The 23,631-nt window shown below is 42.5% G+C and overlaps 3 protein-coding genes across 6 annotated transcripts in view; 1 reads left to right on the top strand and 2 right to left on the bottom strand.

Annotated features, from left to right (window-relative positions):
* Nucleotides 1-326: 326 nt before the first annotated feature.
* tepsin (TEPSIN adaptor related protein complex 4 accessory protein) lies at nucleotides 327-10,835 on the bottom strand. 2 transcript variants are annotated; one of them, XM_038300355.1, is made up of 13 exons: nucleotides 10,733-10,835; nucleotides 10,415-10,487; nucleotides 8,011-8,102; nucleotides 7,840-7,933; nucleotides 7,693-7,760; nucleotides 5,989-6,070; nucleotides 5,786-5,857; nucleotides 5,510-5,698; nucleotides 4,660-4,822; nucleotides 3,035-3,148; nucleotides 2,874-2,952; nucleotides 2,655-2,789; nucleotides 327-2,578 (listed from the first exon to the last, which is right to left on the bottom strand). In XM_038300355.1, exons 1-13 carry the CDS (start codon nucleotides 10,769-10,771, stop codon nucleotides 1,940-1,942), a joined length of 1,839 nt encoding a protein of 612 aa, XP_038156283.1. In that variant the 5' UTR covers nucleotides 10,772-10,835; the 3' UTR covers nucleotides 327-1,939. The 2 variants fall into 2 exon arrangements, with proteins under 2 accessions (XP_038156283.1, XP_038156284.1); XM_038300356.1 differs by lacking the exon at nucleotides 10,733-10,835 and having other exon boundaries at nucleotides 5,993-6,070; nucleotides 10,415-10,465.
* A 181-nt stretch (nucleotides 10,836-11,016) lies between these two features.
* On the top strand, nucleotides 11,017-15,820 carry ndufaf8 (NADH:ubiquinone oxidoreductase complex assembly factor 8). Its single transcript, XM_038300349.1, has 3 exons — nucleotides 11,017-11,278; nucleotides 15,456-15,566; nucleotides 15,642-15,820. Exons 1-3 carry the CDS (start codon nucleotides 11,198-11,200, stop codon nucleotides 15,660-15,662), a joined length of 213 nt encoding a protein of 70 aa, XP_038156277.1. The 5' UTR covers nucleotides 11,017-11,197; the 3' UTR covers nucleotides 15,663-15,820.
* slc38a10 (solute carrier family 38 member 10) overlaps nucleotides 15,816-23,631 on the bottom strand; it is a 35,629-nt gene continuing 27,813 nt past the window's right edge. For 2 of the 3 annotated variants that reach the window (XM_038300345.1, XM_038300347.1), the window contains exons 12-17: nucleotides 23,372-23,530; nucleotides 22,865-23,296; nucleotides 22,666-22,764; nucleotides 20,257-20,277; nucleotides 18,527-18,667; nucleotides 15,816-17,704 (exon numbers count right to left, since the gene is read on the bottom strand). In XM_038300345.1, coding sequence (XP_038156273.1) covers nucleotides 16,527-17,704; nucleotides 18,527-18,667; nucleotides 20,257-20,277; nucleotides 22,666-22,764; nucleotides 22,865-23,296; nucleotides 23,372-23,530 — 2,030 coding nt within the window. In that variant the 3' untranslated portion in view covers nucleotides 15,816-16,526. The remainder of the gene's footprint in view (nucleotides 17,705-18,526; nucleotides 18,668-20,256; nucleotides 20,278-22,665; nucleotides 22,765-22,864; nucleotides 23,297-23,371; nucleotides 23,531-23,631) is intronic. The other variant, XM_038300348.1, reaches the window with a different exon arrangement.

Here is a 23,631-nt window from a genome sequence, read left to right as displayed (position 1 = left end):
TCAGCGTTTTGCATGAACCGTGAACACGGCTTATTGCTAGATATGCTTCAGAAACGTTTAACTCAGTTGGGCTTTGGAAGAAATAAACAAACGTTTTAGTTGTGCTGCAGCAAAACTACAGCATGTTTTATTGTTCAGCAGCATTTTGGAACTGAAAGTTGCACCTGTAGTCCCATGAGGATGCCGAAGCTGCGTCAAACACTTCCCCGTCAGATTATACACGATAAATCTCACAACAATTCATTCCACCATTAGAATCACTATTTCAAAATTATGCACATTTATGACTTTTTAATTAGGACTAAACAGACAAGATATTTTCTCCAATCTACATAACTTATTACCAAAAATAAGGAAGACATTTCTTTGAGTTTAAAAGAAGGTAGCTGTAGTGCAAATCACAAACAGGGATTTCCCTTTAAGTCGACGACATGCAGCAGAGGTGTAAGTTGTTATTTCCAAAAATATAACAGAAAAGTAGTGGAATCCTGAGATAAAGAAAGCAGCAGGTCTGCTTGACATGTTTCATTAGTTCCCAGCTGGCTTTATGGCTGGAAAACTAACTTCATTATTGGAGTATCTGTTCCTGCGCTGCTGCCTTCATCACTGGAAGGCAGCTTAAGATCCTGCTATTCTCAAAACCTCTGATGCTTTGATTCCTGTAAAATATAAAATGTAACATGCAGAGTTTGCAGATCCTTGTCAGGACAGACGTGCTTTCTGCAGTTTTCCAAACTCAGACTCCTGGTGGAAGCTGTTGTCAAAAGCAGTTTTTTAAAGGAAACAAGCCTGAAAAATGTTAATCTGCATCCTTTACCAATCAGGCGTAACAATATGACCCCACCAAGATGTTAGCAGCAGATCTGTTAAGGCACAGGAGTCCAAATACAGTCCTTAAAAGCTTATGTCGAGCTTACAGATGTTTATCTGCTTCAACACATCTGGAATTAAAATGTAGGGTCCTTAAAAGGACACTGAAGAACTTAACTATGATGTAACTAAAGCTTTTCTTTCTGGTGCGTTGAACCAGGGAAACATCCTCGTTAACTGGTTCAGGAAAACCAGTTAATCTGGGTTTGAGACAGCTTCCTTAGAGGTATTTGGAGCCAGAAAACTATAGAATCTTTAAAGAGAAATAAATAACAAGTAGGACTTCTATGTATATGTGACTCTAAAGTGCAATAAAACAAAACAAAAAAACATGAAGCACTTCCATATATGGCCTGCTCCTCAATGGCTGCAGACAGAAAATGGATTTTCTGACTAAAAGGGACGAACATAGGTCAGTCCGCGGCTGCGAGCAGAGAAACAGCCAGATCAATAATGAGCCTGTGGCACAAAGTTTACCAGGTAGAAAATTTATTTTTATAGCAACTTTTACTTTTTATGTCCTGCTGGTATAAAACATCTAATGCCTGCAGGTTGCATCAATCTATTTCCTCTGTGAAGCACAGAACATGTGATTGTAGCAGCTCTTCCACCACCTCACATCAACTAAAAGACACTTTAGAGCCAATCAATCACATGTGGACCACAGCTGGACTGAGAGTTCTGGTGGCCTCCATAGACTGCAGTTGGTCCAGGAGTCCAACAGACCCTCCACTGGATTTAGACCTTGAGAAGATTAGAAGATTTAGGGTCGGATCATAAAGATGAGCCTTAACCATCAATGGGTGGGTCACTGGACCACACCTGGGGAAGGGAGAAGAAAGACACTCTGCTCCAGCTGGCTAATTGATTTCCTCCTTGAAATCCTACTTTATCACATTTTCACGTTTTCATATCACAACTTTAGGTACCATGATGGATGATTTCATATGAGGTGGTCATAATGTTATGCCTGGATGTTTTTTACGGCAGCTAAAATACCACAGATCTTTAGTGAAGAGGAAGTAGAGGTGACATCTTTCTATAGCGGCTCCTGATCCTCAGATTGCAGTCAGGAGTTGAGAAAGGAGAAAGCTGACTGAGGTTTGCTCTGATCAGAGGAGGCAGGAGCGTCCTCCTCATCCTCCTCCTGCTCCTCATCCTCTCTATTCTCATTCCAAACCACTGAGGAGTTCCTTAAACTTTTACAGTTAGGTGCAGTTTGAGCCTCACTCTTGTCCGTTTTGTCAGGCTCTGTGTGCGACACGTCCCTTCCAAGCAGCGGCCCCCCCTTCATCACCAGCTCCATCCCACTGAACAGAGACAGGCTACTGTGATTGGCCGCCACGCTCACGGGTTCAGAGGAACTTCCTTCACTGATGGGCTCTGGAGCCACAGCAGTTCTAACCGACTGGGCCTTACTTTTGGCCATTTTATCCACCTGCTCTCCTGTCAAGCATCTCCAACTCTCATCCAGACCAGCGGCGGAAGCTGGGAGGTTCTGTGGATGGTCAATGCCCGACGGCTCAGGTTCAGGGTGACAGAGTTCAGGGCCGCCGCTGCTGCTGCTGTCAGCTGGGTTTGTTGGCTGTAAGCTCTTCAAGCATGCAGACGGCATAGACTGATTAGACGTTGCCTGGCTGCTGTGCGCCGCCTCTTGTCGAGAAGCGTGTAGCGATCCGCCCATCAGAGCCTCAAACTGCCGCAGGATCTGAAAGGAGGAGATAACGGTACAGGCTGACTTCAGGCACCTCCCTGTCCTTTCTGTCTCCGTTTTCATCTCTTACCTTGGTGGCTTTGTTCGCTACAGGTCCTGGAGGCCCCTCGCTAAGATGGTATAGTCTGCGCTGAGTAGCTCTGAATGTCTGCTCCAGAGCAAGAAGGTCAGAGGTCATGAGGCAAGAGACGGCACACAGAGCCCGCTGTAGGATTAAAGAAACACAGCTTTACATCAGCAGCAGGGGATCTCTGCATCCAGAACCTTCTAGCTGAGGCGTTTAGGTTACCATCTGAATAGTGTGGGATGGATCCTGGAGCTTGCTTGACAGCAACTCCACCACAACTTCACAGTTCAGAGTAGAACACCTGAGAGAGGAAGAGAAATGAGAAACCAGAGTACAAAACACAAAGGAGAGAGGTTAGCTAAAGGAGGAAAGGAGGAACAAACTCTTTAAGGAAGTGTTGACTCTCCTCCCTGGTGAGGAAAACTTTGGATCCTTCAGTCAGTCTGTTGATTAGAGCCGTCTCCTGGCCGCAGTCCCCCAGCTGCAACGCTTCGGTTCTAGAGAACGTGTGGAGAACAAGGTTTTTACAGAATAGCGCTCCGACACTCGACTAACATGCAAGGGGAACATTTCTAACCCAAACGGCAGCCCATTCCTAAGGAGCGTTCGTCCGGTTCAATTTGCATGTTTTCTAACCCAAAACAAGGCTTTGTTTTTGGTCCACTCTATAAAACCTGGAACTAAACGCTATTTCTGACATTTTGAATTGAAAAAGCTTCCTGGATGGAAGAGAAACGTCTTCAAACTCAGAAACAAAGTCCAGTGGATTAATTTTTAACTTTTTTGGAAAGTCAGCTGGTTTGGTTCATTTTTGGTCACATGAAGGTGGCTCTATCTCAGCTAAGTTAGATCACCATGGCAACAGCAGCAGAACAGAAAGATGGAGTTGCAGTATTCAGCGCCAGCTGTCTGAGCCCATCCCAAAAAGAAACGCACTGCAGTGAGCAAGACGAGAGATGTATTAGTCTGATGTTTGCTTTGAGTCAGAGAAAGCAGGATTTAAACTGCTTAAATATCAGATTCAGGATTTTCAAAAGCTGGTTTTTAGTCAGATCAACATACCCGTAGTTAAAATGCTGAGCAAGACTTCAGATTTGTGTCTATACCTTTAGTTTTATGCTTAAAAAAACACCATAAAGTTAGTAATTAAATAGTATTTTTGTACATGACTAAAGGGATACATGCCTGTTGAGGTAGTTTAAAGTGTATTTTTCATACAAAACTAAAAGGATAAACTAAAGGGATAAACGTGTGTTGACTATGGGTATGCTGATCTGACGGATCACTGGATCATTTACCCTTACCTGCCAGCACCAGACCTGGATCAGAAAATGTGTTAAGGTTTATAAATCATATGCCTTTTTTTATTTGAGGTTGGTCAGTTTTTTAAAAATATTGAGGACAGAATTAGAAACAACCTCCATCCGTTAAAACCGAAAGCTGTGCAAAATAAATAACCCAGAAATCTAAAATTAACAGCAACAACAACACGTGTCTTAGTAGAGATGCTGAGCCAAATGAATACTGTATCCGGATACAGAGTTTGAGTATAAATACTTTTCACCGTAGCAATGACTTTGACATCCCTACCCGGCAGTAAGCAGCAGACCTTCACTGCATTTCTAAGTTTAACAAAACTCTATTCTTGCATTTTTTTTTTTTTTTAGATCTCCTAGAATTAAACAATAAAAACAGATATGTGCTTTTCTCTTAGTTTGACCTCATCTGAGTCTGTTTGTTTAATGAACACATGACTCCAGCGTGAGTGAGGGACTACTTTGGGCAGCTTCCTCATCGTCATCCGCCACACCTACTCACAACATGCATTAAAAGTTAAGTCAGATGAACCTCGTAGACATGGACTCATACCATAAAGGAACCAAACAATAAAACAGAGCGACTGGATGGAATACAAGCATTTAAATAAACCTATATATAGCCAATGTGACACCATCAGTGATACTTTAAGACCAAAACAGCAACATGGCTCATTTCAATAGCTTTCTACCTTTCAGAGAGGTCTCCACTACTCTCCCTGCTGGCTGCCGATTTGCTGCCAACAGACGCTCTGCTGTTGGTGGCCATGTCCTGAGACGAGTTGTGAGAGGAGCCGTTGCTGCTGTCGGTCTCTTCCCAGCCTCCCCCTACCTGCCCTGGGCATCGCTGGGTCGCTGAGGAGGCAAAGGATCATAAAAGTTTTCATTTGATAGCTTTATTTTACCTGCATCCTTTTATTATTATTATTATTATGATGAAGAAGAAACATCTGTTCTCAGCTTCTTGACTTTGACTATTATCTTTGACAGGACTCTTCTAAATGATCTCAATCATCCCAACATAAGACCAGCGTAATGTTTGTTCACTGCTTCCAAACTCAGCATCTCTTCATCCATGAGAAGTTTGTTTAGAAGTTTTCAGATGCGCTCAGATTAAACTTTTAAGCCTCTCGGTATAAATAAATATTTTGATGGAGATGAGAAATCTGCTTCCTGGTTTGTTGAAGTACCAATAGTTTGCATCCAGTAATTTAATTAAACAACCTTAGTTTTTGGGAATAAATAAGAATTATTCTCTAATTTGAAGTCACCGATCTGCCATTATATTTGAAAATTTTAAATAAGCTTTTAATAAATCCAAAGCTTTATTAAGAGCCATTGTAGAGGTTCCATGGAGCCCCTTGCAGCTCTGGAAGCCCAGATTCCCCTCCCTCACTATAGAGCCATATCAATGTGGGAACTTTAAAACAATTGAATGAAAAGCATGTGGAAGGGTTAACAACAGGGCATTAATCCAGATCGATTCGCTGGTGTCCTAAATGTCAGTGGTTTCCATGGCCCATTAGAGCACAAACATCTCACCCTTAGGTTTGCGATGAGGCAGGTTATAGGCGCACGCCGGCACCGCCACCTCTATGGGTGCAGATGGAGCCACTACAGCTCGGTAATGGCTCTCTTGCAGTCTGATGCCCTGCTGCTCAGTTGGGGGAAGGACTGCGCTGGCAACTACCTCTGCAGCCTTCTGGATCTTATCCAGCAGTGAGTCACTGCCTACAGACACAAACAGCTTAAGGATGGAAAGCATTTCTCTGACCAAGTAGCAGATGTGGCGTCTGCAATGCGGTTTACGTCACTTACCTGTCCCTCGCTTCCCTGGATTGTAACCAAACCCCTGCAGTCCAGACCTTTGGGAACCCATTGATCCCATTCCTGGAGAAAAGCCAACAAATCAAGAACTGTGTTTGAGGCAAAACATCATGACAAAGGATGTCATAAAACACATTCAGCCAATAGCAAGACAGAAATATTTAATGTTGTATTTTCAAATACTAAATGCTGACCTACTGTTGCTGGGCCCATGCTGGGAGCAGTAATGCTGCCTTTGGTGGAAACTGCATCCGTGAAAAGTAAACGGGACACTTCCTGTGAAGGAAACAGTTCAAATTTGTAGACAGTAGCTAAGTTCAAATAGCCAGATTCGTTGGCCGATTACGTCAAAGCGCGGCACAGAGGCCTGTTCGGACTGAAAGACTTCTCCTTATGCAGCTAACAAATGCAGCCTTCATTCCCCTGTTTTGAAGCACTGGTTCGGTGTTTACTACGTAGCCTTTTGGTTTCCTGAGATTCATTTCCAGTCCAACAAAGCCAAGTGCTCCATGCTCAGAGAGAAAAGGTAAATGGTGCCAAACAGTGGTGAATATTGGAAGTACAGTTTAATATAATACAAGTATGTGAATAGTTCCGTCTGAAATGAAGAAAAATGGAGGTTTATAAATGGTTATTGAGTCAGATATGTGGTTGTTTGGTTTATTGAAAGGTTTATCTGTCGCTGTGCTGTTGGGTTATGCTGTCATTTAAGGACAGATTCTAAAATCTCTCCAGTGTGCGGATTTGCAATGACTGTACTGCTGCCAAAGCTCCTCGAAGACGTGATCATCACACAGAACAGTAGTTAATACTGTTGCTACTGGCCAATAGGGGGTGCTAGGGTGCCGCCCCTCCCACACAATGACCTTGATTTAAGACAGAAAAAAAACTAATTTAAATTATAAAATTTTAATATTTTGATATGTATATTCGTAGATGTGCAAGATAAATATTTAATCTTTAATGAAGAGTAAAGCTGTTGGGTTTTTCGTCGGATTGGGAACGTATTTCCAAAATGTTTGCCCATTGACTCTCGTTAAGTTGTAGATACGCAGTAGCTTCTCTGCACATACAGAGGTATAGGAGCTCTGGGCGCATCAAAGCTACGCCCTGAGGAGACAGGAACTGTCGTCACAGTTGGTGGGTGAATTAGAGTCGTAGAAGGGAAGCAAAGTTAGCAAGAAAAGCTTGAGGTCAAACTGTTTGGACCTGATCAGCTGAACATCCAAATTAATCAGCAGTCCAAAACAGATGGAGACGGTAGAATCCGTCTTTTTCCAGGACCTGGTTTAGCTACAAGGCTAACCGCCTAGCGAGGCTAACGCATAAAAAGAAAAATTATAATAATTTATAAAAGCTTCTCCTTTATTAAGCTGGTAGATTATTTCTTTAGGTTAGTGACTCCATATTGGATCCATGCAAAACACAGATTTACCTTCTCAAAGCTTCAGAAGGGAAAGATTTATGCACAAAAATAAACCTGTACATGAATTTATGTTTTGTTTTTATAATTTTTTTTTTATATTTTTTTGTTGTCGTTGGCATTCATATAAATATATTGCGGCGATAACTTACTATACGGTTCATTGGTTTTTGGTATAGGTCTATTTTGAAGTTATATCCCCCCTGGAGAAAACTCCTCCAGCCTCCAGTGAGGGAGAAGCTGGGCGTCCATTCTTAGCCTGCTGTGTGTGTCCGCTGTCATGGTTGCTACAGAGCGTAGAAGCGGTGAAAGCCGTAGTAGGCTGGATCTGTTTGAATCCTAAACTCTTCAGGCCTCCTTATTCTCACGGCCTTCAAAGGACCCAGTGCAGGTAGAGCGATTCCTTGGAGGAAGCAGCCAATGGAACCCACCCAGTGTACCCAGGTTACAGGTCTGATGATCCCCTCCGCCTCACCTGTGCTGCACTCCTTACTCTCTGGTATAGAGCTGTGCCATGGATGGGATCTGGAGCGCCACTGTAAACTAGAAAACAAATGAGGGAACATAAACCCATTAGACAGACTGACAGGAGGCACGTAGATCCTAAATCACAGGCCCTTACTTGATGCGTGCTGGATGAAGGTGGAGTTTCTTCTGAGCTCTGTGAGGAAATGTTTTGAGCCATGTCCACATAGGTGGATAAAGATTTTCAGCACCTGGCAAATGGCAGGACACAACGCAACCATCAATAACTGAGTGACAGGAAGGTGCTGCTGCTACGGGTCGCCCTCACCTTCAGTTTAACATGACACGACTCCACCTGCAGTCTCTCCAGGAGATATTCCAGCAAACATTGGCCATAACCTGTCGACTCGTGGCAGATTTCTTACAGAGTGGTTAAAGTTAAAGATACTTTGTTTGAATAGGACTGGCTTGCTCACAGCTTAGGAATAATGCAGAATAATAAAACATGCTGTTAAAACCCATCAAAGTGCTTTTCTACACCACTGCACATCTAAACTATTAGGGGTGGAGCTGTGCTACAGTATTCTCACTCAGGAAAACAAGTTGGGGTTTTAAAAATAAAGAGAACAACAAAAATCTAAACAGTCTGACATGCATTTGTAACAAAGTGCCTTTACAGGGAGGATAGACCCACACTCTCTAAAGGCCATCAGCTGCACTTTAGTGGACTTCGAGGTATCAGAATAAAGGGAGATATATACAAATCCTGCTGTTTTATTAAAGACTTCAGATTTTACTGAAAACATTATGGAAAAACTGCATCATAAATTGAGGGACATGGCAGATGGGGCAGGTCAGGAGAACCCAGAGTTAGGTGATATAACCAATATCCCAAACAACTGACTGATACTGTTCAGTTCCAGAAGGTGTCGCTACTGCGACCAAAGCCAACCACCAGTAGTAAACAAGAAGAAGAAGAAGCGAAGCAGCGTAGCCGGGTGTAGCAGAAAAAAATCAGTTGTTGTGGAGAATTGTGTGGGTATGGCGAGTTGGAAAGAACAGGAGTTGGAAGACGCGCCAGCAGCACTTTATAGGTCTGCTGTATGGGACCACTTTGCATTTAGAGTGACCTACGATGACGGCGGAAAGAAAGTGGTGGATAAAAGTGCAACAGTGTGCAAGCATTGTGCAACACGTTTTGTTTATGCTAACAGCAACATGACCAACATGTCATGCTAACAATCAACATATACCGAACCGAAAACCGTGACCACGACACCGTGAACCAAACCGTGGATTTTGTGAACAACTCCACCCCTAATATATATGTGTGTATATATATATATATATATCTTTTTTTTTTATAAACATGAAACAGTACTTGAGTTTAGTCAATTTTCTTTTATTATGTGGTTTAGTTGTTAAAAATATGGTCTGCTGTCCCTCTTTATTATTTGAGCCGACCTGTAGACTTTATTTCTTTAACATAGTTCATTTTTATATTTATGGTCAAAATATGTTTTAATGCGCACAGAATTTCTCTCTATCCTTTTTGATTGTACCAATGCATCCTATGCTGCAACAATAATAGCAGATATTTTTACATGTCAGTTTGTACCTGACTTTTAAAAAGTACAAACAAAAGATCCAAAAAAGTTAAAAAACAATTCACTGGACTTTGTTTCCAAGTTTGAAGATGTTTCACTTCCAATCCAGAAAGCTTCTGCAATTCAAAATGTCAGACACAGCGTTGAGTTCCAGGCTTTATAATAATAATAATAATAAAGGCTGTTTTTGTTTAGAAAAATGCAAATTAAAGAGGGGGTGGAAATCTACAATGCAGCAATTGAGTTGATTCCTTCCTACTATCATCATAACCCCAACCCCTTTACAGGGGAACAGACGACCTCGCCTATCCAGCCAGGCCAACAGTTCCCTTTAACGACCCCTTTCAGAGGCATAGACCAGAATAGGGCATTACAGGCTAACAGAGGAAGCCAAACGACCAATAATCTAAAGGGGTGGTCCCATACCTATGTTTAAATTTGCATGTTTTCTACACAAGAACAAGGCTTTGTTGGGCTACTGTATAAAGCCTCAAACTCAACGCTATTTCTGATATTTTGAATTGAAAAAGCTTCCTGGATGGGAAGAGAAACATCTTCAAACTTCAAAACAAAGTCCAATGAATGGTTTTTTTAACTTTTTTGGAATGACTATGACCTGGATGACTGAGAATCTTCACCAGAAGAAAACAAGGGTGTTTTTTCAATATAGAATCATTTTGCACATGGCAAATGTTTACACTTGGACATCCTCTACCAATAAATTTGCGAGGTTTGGACATTAGAACATGGCCTGCATTTCGCTATCCTAACCCTGCAGTAACATTGCATACAACAGCTCACAGACAAACTACCTGGTAAGGCATAGTGGTAGCAGTATCATGCTGTGAAGATGCTGTTCTTTTTCAGAAACGGGAGGCTTTTTTATTTCCTTTATCAAAATAATCAATGATTGAAAATATTACTGTGAAATTATATTCTACTTTAATGAATCCAAATGAAATCCAAGTCTACAATGGCCACTGAGGCCAATTTTTTTAAAGCTTAAAGATAAATAATACATGCACATAGGCTGTAAGGCTGTATATTGGGTGGAACTTGGTGGAGTAATGATGGATCCATTATATCCTAGAAACCAGCGGGCAATCATGAGCCAATAAAGGATACTTCCTATCTCCTGGAAAAGGTAGCCAGGACAGGGGGACTCATCATCTGCTGTTGCCTTCATCAGGGTGGGGATCTTAGATAGGTGGGAGAACATTATGATGTTAAAATCCACTTATAGTAAAAAGACAAAGCTCTAGCAAAACAAGCAGATATTTCAAGATAAACTTGTGGATTTAGATGTTTAGCTTGAAGGCTAGCAGTAACAACCAGCTAAGTATAAACCACCAAAGGACACACATTAGCTCTATGTCCAACTTGTCAGGTTTATCTATGGTTATAGCTGCTCTTCCACGAGCCTACAGATTTAAAATAACTTACCTTCTGCAGAAAAGACAACCTTTCCATAAATGCTGCCATGATTTAGCAGACCTAGCTGCGTGTCACTCATCTTCCGGCTAATGTTGAGGGCGCTGCTAACGATGACAACCAGCGAATCAGAAGGCAGTAGGTGGAATACGTTCTCGTCTATTCGCGTTGTCATGGCTTCCAATTGCAAGGATCAGCCAATCAGATGCAAGGAAAGCCTCCCAGCCCTCCGCGTTCATCAGCTGTCAGTTTGACTGGCAGCTTTATGAGCGAATCATATTTCTACAAATGATCGACGGACGTTTCTTTTTGTAACAGAGAATCCAACATGTCGGCGTCCTTGTTTGGCGTGAAACTGCTGAATGGCATCGGGTTATTTTGGTTTTGTTTGTGCCTTTAACGAACCAGTAAGCAGTGTTGCATTTAGAGTGACTGTCATTATTTTTCTTTGTTAATGTAAGACACAAAGAACGAAGCATGTCGGGGTCAAATGTATGGAGCCGCAGCCGGGAGAGATTGAGAGTTTTCCCTGAGCTTTTAGCTCAGTGCGCAGATGAGGTGAGTTTTAACAGGAAATGTTGATGTGGCTGGAATATTAGCTTTTGTTAAAACCCGACAAGCAGACAGAACTAAAAGAGGACAATCAGACTTTTTGAAAATGGGTTTTTGATATTCAGACATTTGGTAGATGCCATTCAGATACTGCTCTCATTCAGGGGCGGATTTAGGAAATGTGGGGCCCTAGGCAAAGACAGGTATGAGGCCCTTTGAAATGGGAAGACAACACATAAAACAGACCCATTATACAGATACAGACATTTTTATAGAATAGATATGCATTATTTGTTCTTTCACAGGAAATGTGAAACTAACTTAGCTGATTCCACCTTTCTGTATTTCCAAAAAGGTGAAAGCAAAAAAGTAAATAACACAGTACTTCCTTTATGTAGTAGACAAGCCATGATCTGCTTTTCTGTTCTCCATTTTTAATTTGAATGAAAATATCGCTGCATGAATCATGACAGTAGAGAAGTCGGAGGAGAGCAGGTGGCGGGGTTACCAACCTACTGGCTCTGGAGAGCAGAGTTCGCTGCTTTTGCCTTTTTAAAAAAGGCATTAGATTTGGTGCTAGATGCTTTTTTGTAATAAAAGCGCCAGAGGGGTCTGAAAAGTCACTAAATTGATAAAAGCATGAAGTTGGCAACAGTTGCTGCTGTTTGTTTGGACGTTTCAATACATGCACAGCAAATGGACTGATCCAGTGTGGTGGACAATGACGGGGGGGCCCTGAGGCATGTAATATTATAAGCATTTTGATGGCATTTTAACCAAAACATAATTAAAGCATTTCGCATTTGTGTGTCATCTAAATTGTCTTAAATCTTCATTATATTTTTCAAATTCAATGATTTAAATTTTTTCTGTAAGTTACATTTAGAAATGGGGAAATCCATATATATCACGCAATCTAAAACTGTTTACAAACAAGTATCTGTTTAATAAATACAGTCTAGTTCAGGGGTGGGCAAACTTTTTGACTTGCGGGCCAGAATGGGTTCTAAAATTTGACAGAAGGGCCGGGCCAGGAGCATTTGGACAAGCAATGTCATTAATTAAACCTGGGGATTGAAATGTATAAAAAAACAGACAATTTTCACGACCATAAGGCGCACCGTACTAAAAGGCGCAGTCTCAGTTATGTGTGCCATTTCTGTATTTAACACACACATAAGCCGCACCGGACTATAGGGTTTTCTTATATACAGGTACATGTCCTCTACTACGTTTAAATAGCTCTACTGCGTATTTAAAAATAGAGCGGGAGCAAAACTGAGTATGATTGTGCTTTATTCATTTATTTATTACAAAGTATTAATCAAACCTACGTGCTGGCCTTGAGACAGACACGTCACAGATGACACAGCGCTGTGGTCACTCCTAAATTAACTTAAAATCCTGAAACCTGCCGACGGAATATGTTCGCTTTTATTACCGGTATCCTGGTGCCTGCAGTTAAAATTATTTAGATGAAAAACACCTGCCAGCCGCCGCAGTGAACCCGGAGGCTACCCGGCCTAGAGGCTGCTGTTGAAGGGATTCCTACTGTCGGCGCACCGCTGGTATGTGGGGGTCTGAGCGCCTCCGACAGAAATAGATAATCTGGATGAACTGACTGCAATTATGAAGTTTTCAGGTGGACTTTCTCACTTAAAAACATATTAAAACTACTTTATTCCCACTGATCACAGCAAATATAGCTGCAAGATTTAGATTATTTAGATGAAAAAACAGCTGCCAGCCACCGCGGTGAAGAGGAGGAGACGCGCCCAGAGGCCCCCTATGGAGGGGGAACAGATTATTTCAGGCAGCTGAAATATATGGTTCCCCCCCTTTAATTTTTGCAAATAAAGAGTAAATATGACCAAATCCACAGGATTTGTTCTCGGTGGTGAGAGGAATAAGCACAGTTAAAGACTTGCAGGTAAATTAATTTCTTCCCCTGTTATGGAGGGGGAACAGATTATTTCAGTAAGCTGAAACATCCATTATCTCCTCTCCTCCTCCCATATCTTTAGGAAATAAAGAGCAACTGTTTCCAATTTCTCTCAAATTGATATGTGTGATGTGGTATACTATAAATATCCTTAATCCAGTAATCTGTCATATTTTACATTAGAAGGTGATTAACCAGAAATTCTTCTCTCATCTTCGCAGGACGTCTTAATTTGTGTGCCCTGCTATCAGCCAGTTTCCATCCTCTTATATCAGCAATGAAAAATTAAAAATACACTACGTGTTGTTGTGTTCGGTGACTGACGTTTATTTCTGTCAGGCTGAAGGGACAAAAGTTGGAGAAATACCGATTCTCTTGGCGTTTAAAAAAACACAAAACAGCTTAAGAGGACCTCGTTAATGTATTTATCTTACAATTTCTTAAAAAGAGCAACCGATTAAAATGGATGTTACAAAGTTAAGATGATTATATGAGCTGTTTTTCCCGAAAAATGATCAGGAGCGCCTTGAGAATGGGCAGATCCGCCCCTCTGGCTGCAATGCGCGCTCCCAAAACAGGGGGAACAGATTTTCACGGGGAAACAGAATTTCGCACAAGACCTCTTCACACCGATGTGGAGCGGTTGAAGTTCCTTTGTCAGACCTCCCGGGATAACGGCGAGCACAGCGTTCATTCAGTCACAGATTAACAGTGATGGTGATGTGTGGAAAAAACCACCTGGTCTCCTCATACACCTGCCTCAGCCACGCTTTCATCATCTCCTCATCCATCCAGCCTTTTTCATTTGCCGTAATATCATGTGTCATCAGAGCGCTGTGTCTGTCTCGCTGTCAGCTCCCAGATCAGCTTCTCTGATTGGTTGATGCGGCGCTTCCAGCAGCAAAACTTCAATTTTTCCATCTGGAGCAGCAGCAGCGCGTTTCCGGCGCGTCAGATAAACGATCCCGACGCGCTGCACCTGCTGCTCAAAACGCGCTGCGGGACCTTTTGCTGCACCTATACGCGCGTCAACCATTGACTTTGCATGTAAACTCGCTGCTTCTGCTGCACCTGCTGGGTCTGGTTCACACCGATGTCGAGCGGTTGAACAGCGAGCACAGCGTTAATTTGATTCACCATGTTTTTCACATCAGCTGTGAGATGGGCACGCATGGCGTTACAGATTACCAGAGATGGTGATGAGTGGGGAAAAAAACACCTGGTCTCCTTACATTCACCTCCCTCAGCCACGCTTTCATCATCTCCTCAATGAGGAGATGAGGAGTTCTGCATGGTGCATGGTGGTCTCAAAAGTCGCAGTTACAACACACATAGGGCGCACCGCACATTTTGAGAAAAAAAAAAAAAAAGACGTTTATGTGCGCCTTACAGTCGTGAAAATAGGGTAATTTGGACAAGTTGGGCGGGCCGGATTAAAAAGCCTAACGGGCCTTATACGGCCCGGGGGCCGTAGTTTGCCCATGTCTGGTCTAGTTGTATCTTCGTATGAATCCTGATGTTAAATTGGAAATGCGCTAAATACAGATGAGGTCTATATTTCATCTTCTAAAGATTTAAACTTCAACCAATAATGGATGTTCACCTTCCAGCTGGACAACCTTAAACATCAAACCAGAGCTTCAATGAAATTGTTTAAATCAGGGTTCTCCAACTCTAGTCCCCCCAATAGTTACTGTAAATGTAGGATGCATTCCTGACCTTTATGCTTCTTTATATAACGCCAATCCACAACATGTCATCTAAAGACGCAAGGAAAACCAGCAGATTGCATCGTGCCGTTGATTTTTCAGGATTTGATCCTCATCGATGAGCAACAGTAGATACTCACTTGCATTGCTATTGATGCTACAGCAATCCCTTACACTGAGCATGCATGCAGCAACAGTGGAGAGGAAAAACTCATTTTTAAAAGGAAGAAACCTCCAGCAGAACCAGGCTCAGTGTGAGCGGACTCAACTAAATTATCTCTGTATAAAAAATAGTTCTGCAGAGTCCTGATACAGAGCAAGTCGTTCGGTTCAGGTGTGTTAGAGCAGGGTGGCATCTGGAACATAATCATTACAGGACAGTTCCTCTCAACCCTTGGTTTAGATCATATGATCAATATGGCCTGGTTAAATATAAAGGGACATCCCAGCTAAGTGAGGGTAATGAATGAAATATAGTACCTGCAGTTATTTGAGATCCTAAATAGAATGTGATTGTTATATCATTATCTAGGCTGCAGTTTATGGGAAGTGTGTTGCAGCTACAACAACAGGCAACCAGGAGCTGAAGAAGGACCTGTGTGCTAAAGAGTTTGAAGCCCTAAAGGCCTGCTTCACCAATGCAGTGAGTCATTATCTTTGGTTAGATTATTGGTCTTAATGGAAATGTTGATATTTCTATTTTGTATCGTCTTTCCAGGCCAGGAAGAAAAGAAGATGAGTGGCAAACATCTGGGTTTGGTTGGCTTATCTGTGGCAGAAAACGGGTGTAAAAATGTTGGAAATGTTTCTGAGTCAAGCTGTAATGCTCTGTGCATCTCTGTAACAAAGACAATAAATTATTTGATCAATTTTATATTTGAACAAACCAAAATTCAATTTTGGCTTTTATTGATTATCAGCAAAATGTACAATAAAACATTTCACATACAAAAGTATGCTTTTTAAATGCAAACTGAGGCTTTAGAAAATATGTTCAAACCAAAAGTCTTATCCTAGTTTTAGCAATACTGTGAGAACAAGTTAAAGGGAGAAAAGAGAAGATGGCATGGAAAAAATAAAATGCACATTTATTATTTTTTACTGCAGGTCAGAGAAGGCACCAGCAAGAAAAAAGGTGATGTATGAGTCAATGGTCCAAATTTAAAATAAGCACACCTGTTCAGTAAATAAGGCTACATTCACAGGTGACCTTCACTGAAAACGCAACCAAACTGAGACTCACGATTCAAAAGGACGATATCAACGTGTGTGACGTCCACAAACATGAACACATTCTCTGGAGGCAGAATCCTTTAGCTGCCCCTCATAAGTATAAACATTAAACATTATATTCCTGCTCAGAACTTTTAGAATTTGCATAGATATATTTCTATTTACACAGTGACCTTTTGGAGACGAAGCTCTTGAAACAAAATAAGTTATATTTACATAGATTGGATAAGACTTTGGGTCATCTTCATTGTAAGGTCCCTAATGTTTGGGAGGCTGGATGTAAGGCAGCAGCGTGTTGCTCCACAGTATGATGAGGTTGTGCAGGTGTGGATCTGTGCTGTAAAGCCATCCAACAGGAATGTTTCTGATCTTACTCTGCTCCATCGTCCTCCGCGGCCTGTTTAATCTGCCTGGAGTGCACCACCGCCGCAGCAAGCAGCTGCTGCTCCAGGGCAACATGCAGGTCTGAGCCTCCTAACTCCAGGAGGGGCTCCAGTCCAGGGACCCCTCTGGATCCCCTGGAGTCCTTCAAGGGCCCTGCAGCTTCTCCCGCTTCCAGAGCTCTCTTCCTGCGCTTCAGATCCGTCTCTCCCTGCTCCCTCTTCCTCTCGCGGGAGCCCTGGAGGCGTGCCTGGGCTCTGACAGCCTCATCTCCTACCCCTTCTCCAGGCTGCGCTTGAGCAGCTTTTTCTTTGAGCTCTCTTCCTCCTGTTTTCAAAGCTTCCCCGTCTTCTCCCTCAGCTCCCTCAGCAGGTTGTTCAGCGTTTTTAGCTTCTATGGCCCGGTGCAGCTGGGCCAGCCGCTCCCGAGTCTCCTTTGCCTCTTGCTCTTTCTTCGCTCTCTCGTTTATTTCTTTGTCTACTTGCTGAAGCTGCTCTGCCAGGTTTGCCCTCTCTAGCTCTTTCTTTCGGATGAGCTCTTGCTCACTGATTAGCTTCTCTCTCTTCTCTCGCTCCAGCCGTTTTTTTTCCACCCGGGCCTGAACGTCTTTTTCTATTCTTTCCTTTTCAGCTCTCTCTTTGTCCAGCTGTTGCTGGGCGGCTAGTTTTTCCTGTCTCTCCTTTTCCAGGAGTGCATTTGCTAATCGTGCATGCACTTCTTTCTCTATAATTTCCCTCTGAAGTTTCTCCCTTTCCTCATTTTCATTTTGCACCTTTTTATTTTTATCTCCATCAAGAACGTCTTTCTCCGGTGCTTTTTCTTTATCCAGACTTTTTTCTTCATCTCTAACCTGAGATGCCAGATCATTCTGAAGGCCTTCAGATCTTTTCTTTCCTAGCCGCACCCCCCTTGCTCCCAGCTCACTCTGCTGCTGAGACTCCCCTCCAGCGGCGACATTAGCATCTTCCTTGTAAGCTGCTGCAGCCGCCCCTTTAGCAGGTTCAACTTCAGCACCTGCATTTCCGGCCGGATCCTGTTTCTGCTCCACAATGGCAGCCTCTTCCCCCCCCCCAGCTGCTGCTGCCTTCAGGTCTGACGCCACCCCAGACTCTCTGGCTTTAGCTGCTCCTGCCTCCTGGATACTTTTCTCCTCAACATCTGCTGCTCCTTTCAAATAAAAATAAAAGAAAAAAAATCAACATCGGTTTGAAAATAATCCATTATTGACCATGTAGGTATTTACTTCCTTTCTTTAGCGTAAACAATCTGGGCCTGTTGTAGGATGTCATTTTAATTATTGTACATTATTATCAAGCAGCCTTATTGAAGATAAAGAAACCATGCAATAAAAAACGACCAAACTTGTAAAGAAGGGAGACAGGCTGCGGAAAAACCTGCTTTCTGCTCCTCCACAATCAGTTGCAGCGTCGAACACGGAGCAAACAATGAAGTATTTTATTCAGCAGGATATAACGTACGCATCAGTGCTTTCTTTGACAGTGTTACATTTACACTGGATTAATCATCTCGTGTGGAATTTGGAGATCCGTCTTCCTCTCTGTTGGGAACTTTACTCAATGCAGCTTATTCCATTTGATGAGCAGGCAGACAGGGTTTTCTCTCCTTTAGAGAATCTGGATCTTTAATTTTAGCTGCTTGATGAGATTGAAGAAGCTGCAACCAGAGCAGCAGCAGGACCGGCTGCATATAGAAGCTGTTACACGTGTACTAGCCTGGTGCAGGTCCCTATTCTTTATAAATCCCTGAATTAAAATGGACAGGTGCTGGGCGGCCACCACAGTTAGCACTGCTGCTAGCAGGCTCCTCCATGCAGAACGCAGTGGTTTAACCACAGCTTTTCCATTTACTAATACATTTCAGGGACACTCTGTAACATGTAATATGGAGACGGGGTACATATTAAGATCTCAGCTCATTGGGGAGTGTTGGATACAACAAATCTGCGGTGCATGTGATGCATTTACACACCGCCTGGCTGTTTCTGGTGGATTTCCTTGTGCTGCTCCTCTATGACAGCCAGTAGTTTCTCCTGCTGGTCCAGAAGTCTCTTCTGTTGCTCCTGCTGCTCCTTGATCACCTGCAGCAGCACCGCGTGGTCCAGCTGGCCTTCTGCATACAGACAAGAACATCCAGTTGAACGAACAGATCGAGAGGTAGAAAAGGGAAAGAATACGAATCTCCCAACACAACTATAGACCGCAGGCTTAGTCAATGAGTCAATGAAGGACAAACTATGTTAGGAGGAGGCAGAGGATAGATGCTTTACTTGCTATATGAGACGCACCAATCAGATCAGCTCTCTTAAATATTTCTCCTTTAGAAAATGAACTTTTATTTTCTCCAGCCTTCTTGATTTACACTGAACGACTGTCAGTTATGACTGACTGGGCAAGTTCTGCTACTGAGAAAGATGATTATTTTTAATCAAAGCTACACTTTAACCATAAGAGAGAAAATAAAAAACAGGAAATCAAATAAGTATTTGGTCAACCAGAAATAAGCAAGATGTTTGGTCCTCAAAGAGCCTCTTTTTAGGAAGCTCTTCTGTTCTCATCTCCATGTATTAATGACATTCATTTGAACTGGTCATCTGTATGAAGGCCAAATGTCCACAGACATTAAAATAAAATACTATTTTGAAAACCACAGAGCTGCTGAAGGTCTAAAGAAGAAAATTGTAGACCTGCACCAGGTTTGGAGGAGTGAATCTATACTAAGCAGGGGGAAGAAATCCACAATAACTGGAACAAAATGGAAGACTTACGAGATCACAGATAATCTTCATCTAAAATGAACCTGATCAATGATCTGCTGAGAGCAAAGTAACGAGGGCCACTGGCCTCCAGACCTCAACCCCACAGAAAACTCATGGAGGGAGTTAAAAGCTGTTGCCCAATTAAAACCCCCCAAAAAATCCCTTCCTTAGAGGAATGGGCCAAAATACCATCACGTGTAATAAACCTGGTGAAGACTTAGAGAAAACGTTTGACCTCCATCATTGCCAAAAAGGTTGTGCTACAAAGTACGGAGTAGAACTTTAGTTCTTGACCAAATACTTATTTTCCACCATTGTTTACAAATCAGTTCTTTAGAAATGCTACAGTGAGATATCCTGCTTTCTCATTCTGTCTCTTAAGGTGTACCTATGCCTCTCATCTTTCTAAGTAGGAGATTATGCACATTTCATGGCTTAAATACTTTTTTGCCTCACAGTAAACCTTTTTAAATGTTTCTATTAAAAGAAAGGGAACGTCCCACTGGGTGCGAGAGCAACAGGTTTAAAGAAAGATTTACAAATTTAAAATAAGGACAAAAAGATCCCTGAGTAGCATCAATAATCAGTTCGGCTGTTAGCAAAAGAGCAGTTATCGAGCATTCAGTGGAAAATGTAGATTTTTAAGATCTAAGATTTTGAAAAGTCATTTAAATCTATGAGAAAGCAGAACACTTTGCCTTCCTGTTATCTGCTTAAAGCCCCGCTCTTTCTTGCTATCTTAACCATAGATATGACTCAATATGTTGTCAGAATAATATTTTTCTTCTGGTCAACCACAGATGTGATTGTTTTTTGGTGCGTCTCTATTCACCCTTACTGGTCAGTGATGTAACATTTAGTATTAAGGTGTGTAATGATTATTGATCAGCTGCTGAATAATGACAGGTTAAAAACAGAGAATAGAAAGAGAAGAAATCCATACCTGCAACCAGCTTTTTTATCACTGCAATTTGAATCCGCCAGAGAGAAGGAAGGAAGGGAAAGAGGTTAAGAAGAGGAGAAAAAGGAAGCAAAAGTAAATAACAGAATATAAGAGTGAACAAGGCAGATCATGCTGCTAAGAGCATGAAAAGTCAGCAAGTAAAATAAGACTGCCATGTGTTTACTTACAGCTCTAACAAATTAAGAATGGGCTGCAAAGATAAAATAAGGTCCAACAAGCAAAGAGAAATAAAGACCAGAAGCAACAAAACAAGCAACCTTTCCGGGAACCAGCAGTCTCATCCTGACTGGGTCTTTTCCCACTTAAGGAACCAGAACCAAAATCAGGCAGAAGTGGATAGAAATACCCAAAAACCAGTCAAGAGGAATGTTTGTTTACATTAAATCAGTTCTGGATTGTTAATTCAGGTGAAGATCTGCTTTCCATGTCTTAACGTTTGAGCAGCAACATATTTAGATCATTTGCAACACTTAGTGCACATGCAAAACAAAAACAATGCATGTGCAAATTTAGCTCCACTTCTTTGTAATCTTTGAAGATGAAACAGTAGGTCTGGAAAAAACTAACACTAAACACCACTCTGAACCCAGAATCCACATGGAAACACACGGGATGGCAGAGCAATGCTACGTTCACACCGCACGCAGCAGAAGCAGCAAAAATGCCCGCGCTGCTTCATTTCTGATGCTTGTACAAGTTTAGTTCTGACGCGCGGCTGAAGCATCTTTGCTGCACTAGCTGCGCTGTCGTAAAGTGGGTCTGATGCGCGTTGGGCGGAGCTACCCTAGCCTTTCTTTGCCTTTAATAATGGCGGATGAAATCAAGAGTCGCTTGGCTTATTTTAATGAATAATGCTACGTTTAGACTGCAAGCAGCAAAAAGCTTCTGCTGCTTCATTTTTGCTGCTTGTCCACATTAAGGTCAGACGTCCAGTAAAGTGTTTCCAGATGCGTCTGCTGCTCCTGTGTTAATGGCAGTGAGCAGCTTTGCCAAATTTGCTGTTACATGTTAAAAAGTATTTTTAATGTTTTTTAAGAGAGAAAGTCCACCTGAGAACTTCATCAAGATTTGCCATCCTGCCTTCATATATTATTTCGCTGTTGAGCCGCTCAGACCCCCTGAACACCGGCTGTGCTCTGTCTCTGGAAATCCCCTTCAATGGCAGCCTCCGGCCCGGTTGCCTCTTTGTGGTTTTCTGCTACTGTTCATGGCGGCTGGAAGGCGTTTTTCACATACGTAATCCAAACTGCAGGCACCAGAATATTAAAATTGAACAAATTTTGCCAGCAGGTTTCTACATTTGAAGTTAATTTAGGCGTTAAGAAACTGTTTCAGAGGAGTGATCATAGCGCTCTGCATCAGCAGCGCTGTGTCTGTGTCCCTGCCAGCTCCCAGATCAGCTTCTCTGATTGGTTAATGTGGCGCACTGAGCAGACAAAGTTCAATTTTTCCAACTCCAGCAGCTGCTTTTGAAGTGCATCCTGCACGTCAGATGCTCAGAAGCTCTTGAAGCGCTTCTTCAGCTGCTCAGACGTTCAGCTCCTGCTGCTAAAAACACGCTGCAGGACCTTTTGCTGCACCTTGATGCTCGTCAACCATAGACTTTGCATGTAAACCAGCTGCTTCTGCTGCCTCTAAGCACATGCGGTCTGAACGTAGCATAATGCTCAGCCTCTTCTTTAGCAGGGCAGCCGATCAAGTTAAAGTTGATATGAGGATTGATAAAGGAAAAGCTGGAAAGCAACGTGTCACTGGGTCCGAGGTTCACCTTCTGAAACAAAACCCCTAAACACATCACCATGGTTACCACTGAAAGGGTTTGCTTCAAAGCCGTTCATTTGACAAACTGGGACTTTAGATTCGCTGCTGACATTTCATTCTCAGGCTAACTGAGATCAAGCTATTTTTGCACTGAAAGGTTTATTAATCTGTCCAAAACGTCATCATTATCACCTTAAGGTTGCTGTTATCCCTGTTGCCTGTGAACCATTTTTTAGCCAAAGTTTTTATTTCAATCAACTATACCCAAAAGAAGAATGGTCAGAAAAAACATTTTATCTCATAGTTCCCAAGAAAATACAATGATGTATGTAAACTGACGGAATGTGAAAAAGGCAGCGGGTGTGGTAAAACACCTCCATAAACCTTGTTAAAGCTGCTTTTAAATAGATGTGGTTGCAGCTTAACACATCAGGCTTTAAGGGTCCAAGGAAGCCAATGTAGAGTCTCCCCTAGTAGGACAGAAATTATACTGGATTGCTGCTCTGCTAAGGTTTAAAGACTTGTTTCATCCTTAATGATGCTTTTTTTCCTGCCTTTTCTCCACCACATCTTATCCACATGTATCTTTCTAACTTATTTGAAAGCAGAGGTCTCAGCTTAACCTACCGTCCATCTTCTCATCTGCTGTATCTTTGCTGTTTGCAGCTGCAGGCCCGTCTGCAGCTGCGGCTTTGTCTCCAGCAGGATGAGGCTCTTCTTCAGAACCTGGAGCGAGAAAAATGTATTCATTAAAAAAGTCAAAATCACTGGAACAGAAATGCTGCATATTTTCCTATGTGTTTATAAAGACAGTGGAAATATTTACCCTTTTCTGCATTGTTGGCTTGTTTACCACCTTCTTCGTTACGTGCTGCTGCCTGATTGGCTGCCACATCTGCGTCTTTATTAGGAGCGTCTCTGACAGGTTTATCAGCGTCCTGAAGAGGAGCTGAATCCTGTTTGCCTAACTCTCCAACGTGCTTCTCCAGCACCTCATTGGACGCCACCTGGCCACCCACCTTCCCCTCCTTCTCCTTCCCTTCAGCAGCCCCTGCTGGTTTCGCTTCAACGTTTTCATCTTTCCTGTCCTCTGCCTTCGGAGCGGGGCCCAGTTCCTTCCGCTGTGGTTCCTCTTTGACATCTTCTTCAGCTTGCTTCTTTTCCTCTTCTGGTTTTACATTGTTCTTCCCTGACTCTGCCCTCACTTCATCTTCGGGGATGGGCGGTTCGTGACGATGATCTTCCCCCTCTGGCACAGCTACGGCGGAGCGAACAGACGTCAGAGATTCTATGCGGCTTGAGATCCAGGTCAGTTTTACAGTTTGCTTCTTACCGGCATCGGGACGATCCAGCTGAACCACTTTCTCTTCCTTCCTCTCATCTGGTCCCTTGATCTGGGGAGGCTCAGCATCTCTCTCTGCAGGTTGCAGCACATTTCCTTCTGGAAGATCAGGCTTCTCTATTTCTACTGGTTTCTTGCCCACAGAGTCATCTGTGAAAAAAACAACAGTTCGTCACAGCTTCAAACCTCTTTCAATCTTTGTTTATAAGTTCTATGAAGTCTTTTGGTAATGTCAACATTTTTTAAGTTTT

Source organism: Cyprinodon tularosa, unplaced genomic scaffold (assembly GCF_016077235.1).
Source record: "Cyprinodon tularosa strain WSP-4 unplaced genomic scaffold, ASM1607723v1 ctg448, whole genome shotgun sequence".
Lineage (NCBI taxonomy): Eukaryota > Metazoa > Chordata > Actinopteri > Cyprinodontiformes > Cyprinodontidae > Cyprinodon > Cyprinodon tularosa.
This window is presented reverse-complemented; position numbering and strand designations above follow the sequence as displayed.

Coding starts and splice junctions, on each gene's coding strand:
- tepsin (XM_038300355.1), bottom strand. CDS start 10,771: ATGGCAGCATTTATGGAAAGGTTGTCTTTTCTGCAGAAG. Junction 4,823..5,509: donor GCCTCATCGCAAACCTAAGG/GTGAGATGTTTG, acceptor TTGCCTCCTCAG/CGACCCAGCGATGCCCAGGG. Junction 2,790..2,873: donor CATCCCACACTATTCAGATG/GTAACCTAAACG, acceptor TTAATCCTACAG/CGGGCTCTGTGTGCCGTCTC.
- ndufaf8 (XM_038300349.1), top strand. CDS start 11,198: ATGTCGGGGTCAAATGTATGGAGCCGCAGCCGGGAGAGATTGAGAGTT. Junction 11,279..15,455: donor TAGCTCAGTGCGCAGATGAG/GTGAGTTTTAAC, acceptor ATCATTATCTAG/GCTGCAGTTTATGGGAAGTG. Junction 15,567..15,641: donor AGGCCTGCTTCACCAATGCA/GTGAGTCATTAT, acceptor TCGTCTTTCCAG/GCCAGGAAGAAAAGAAGATG.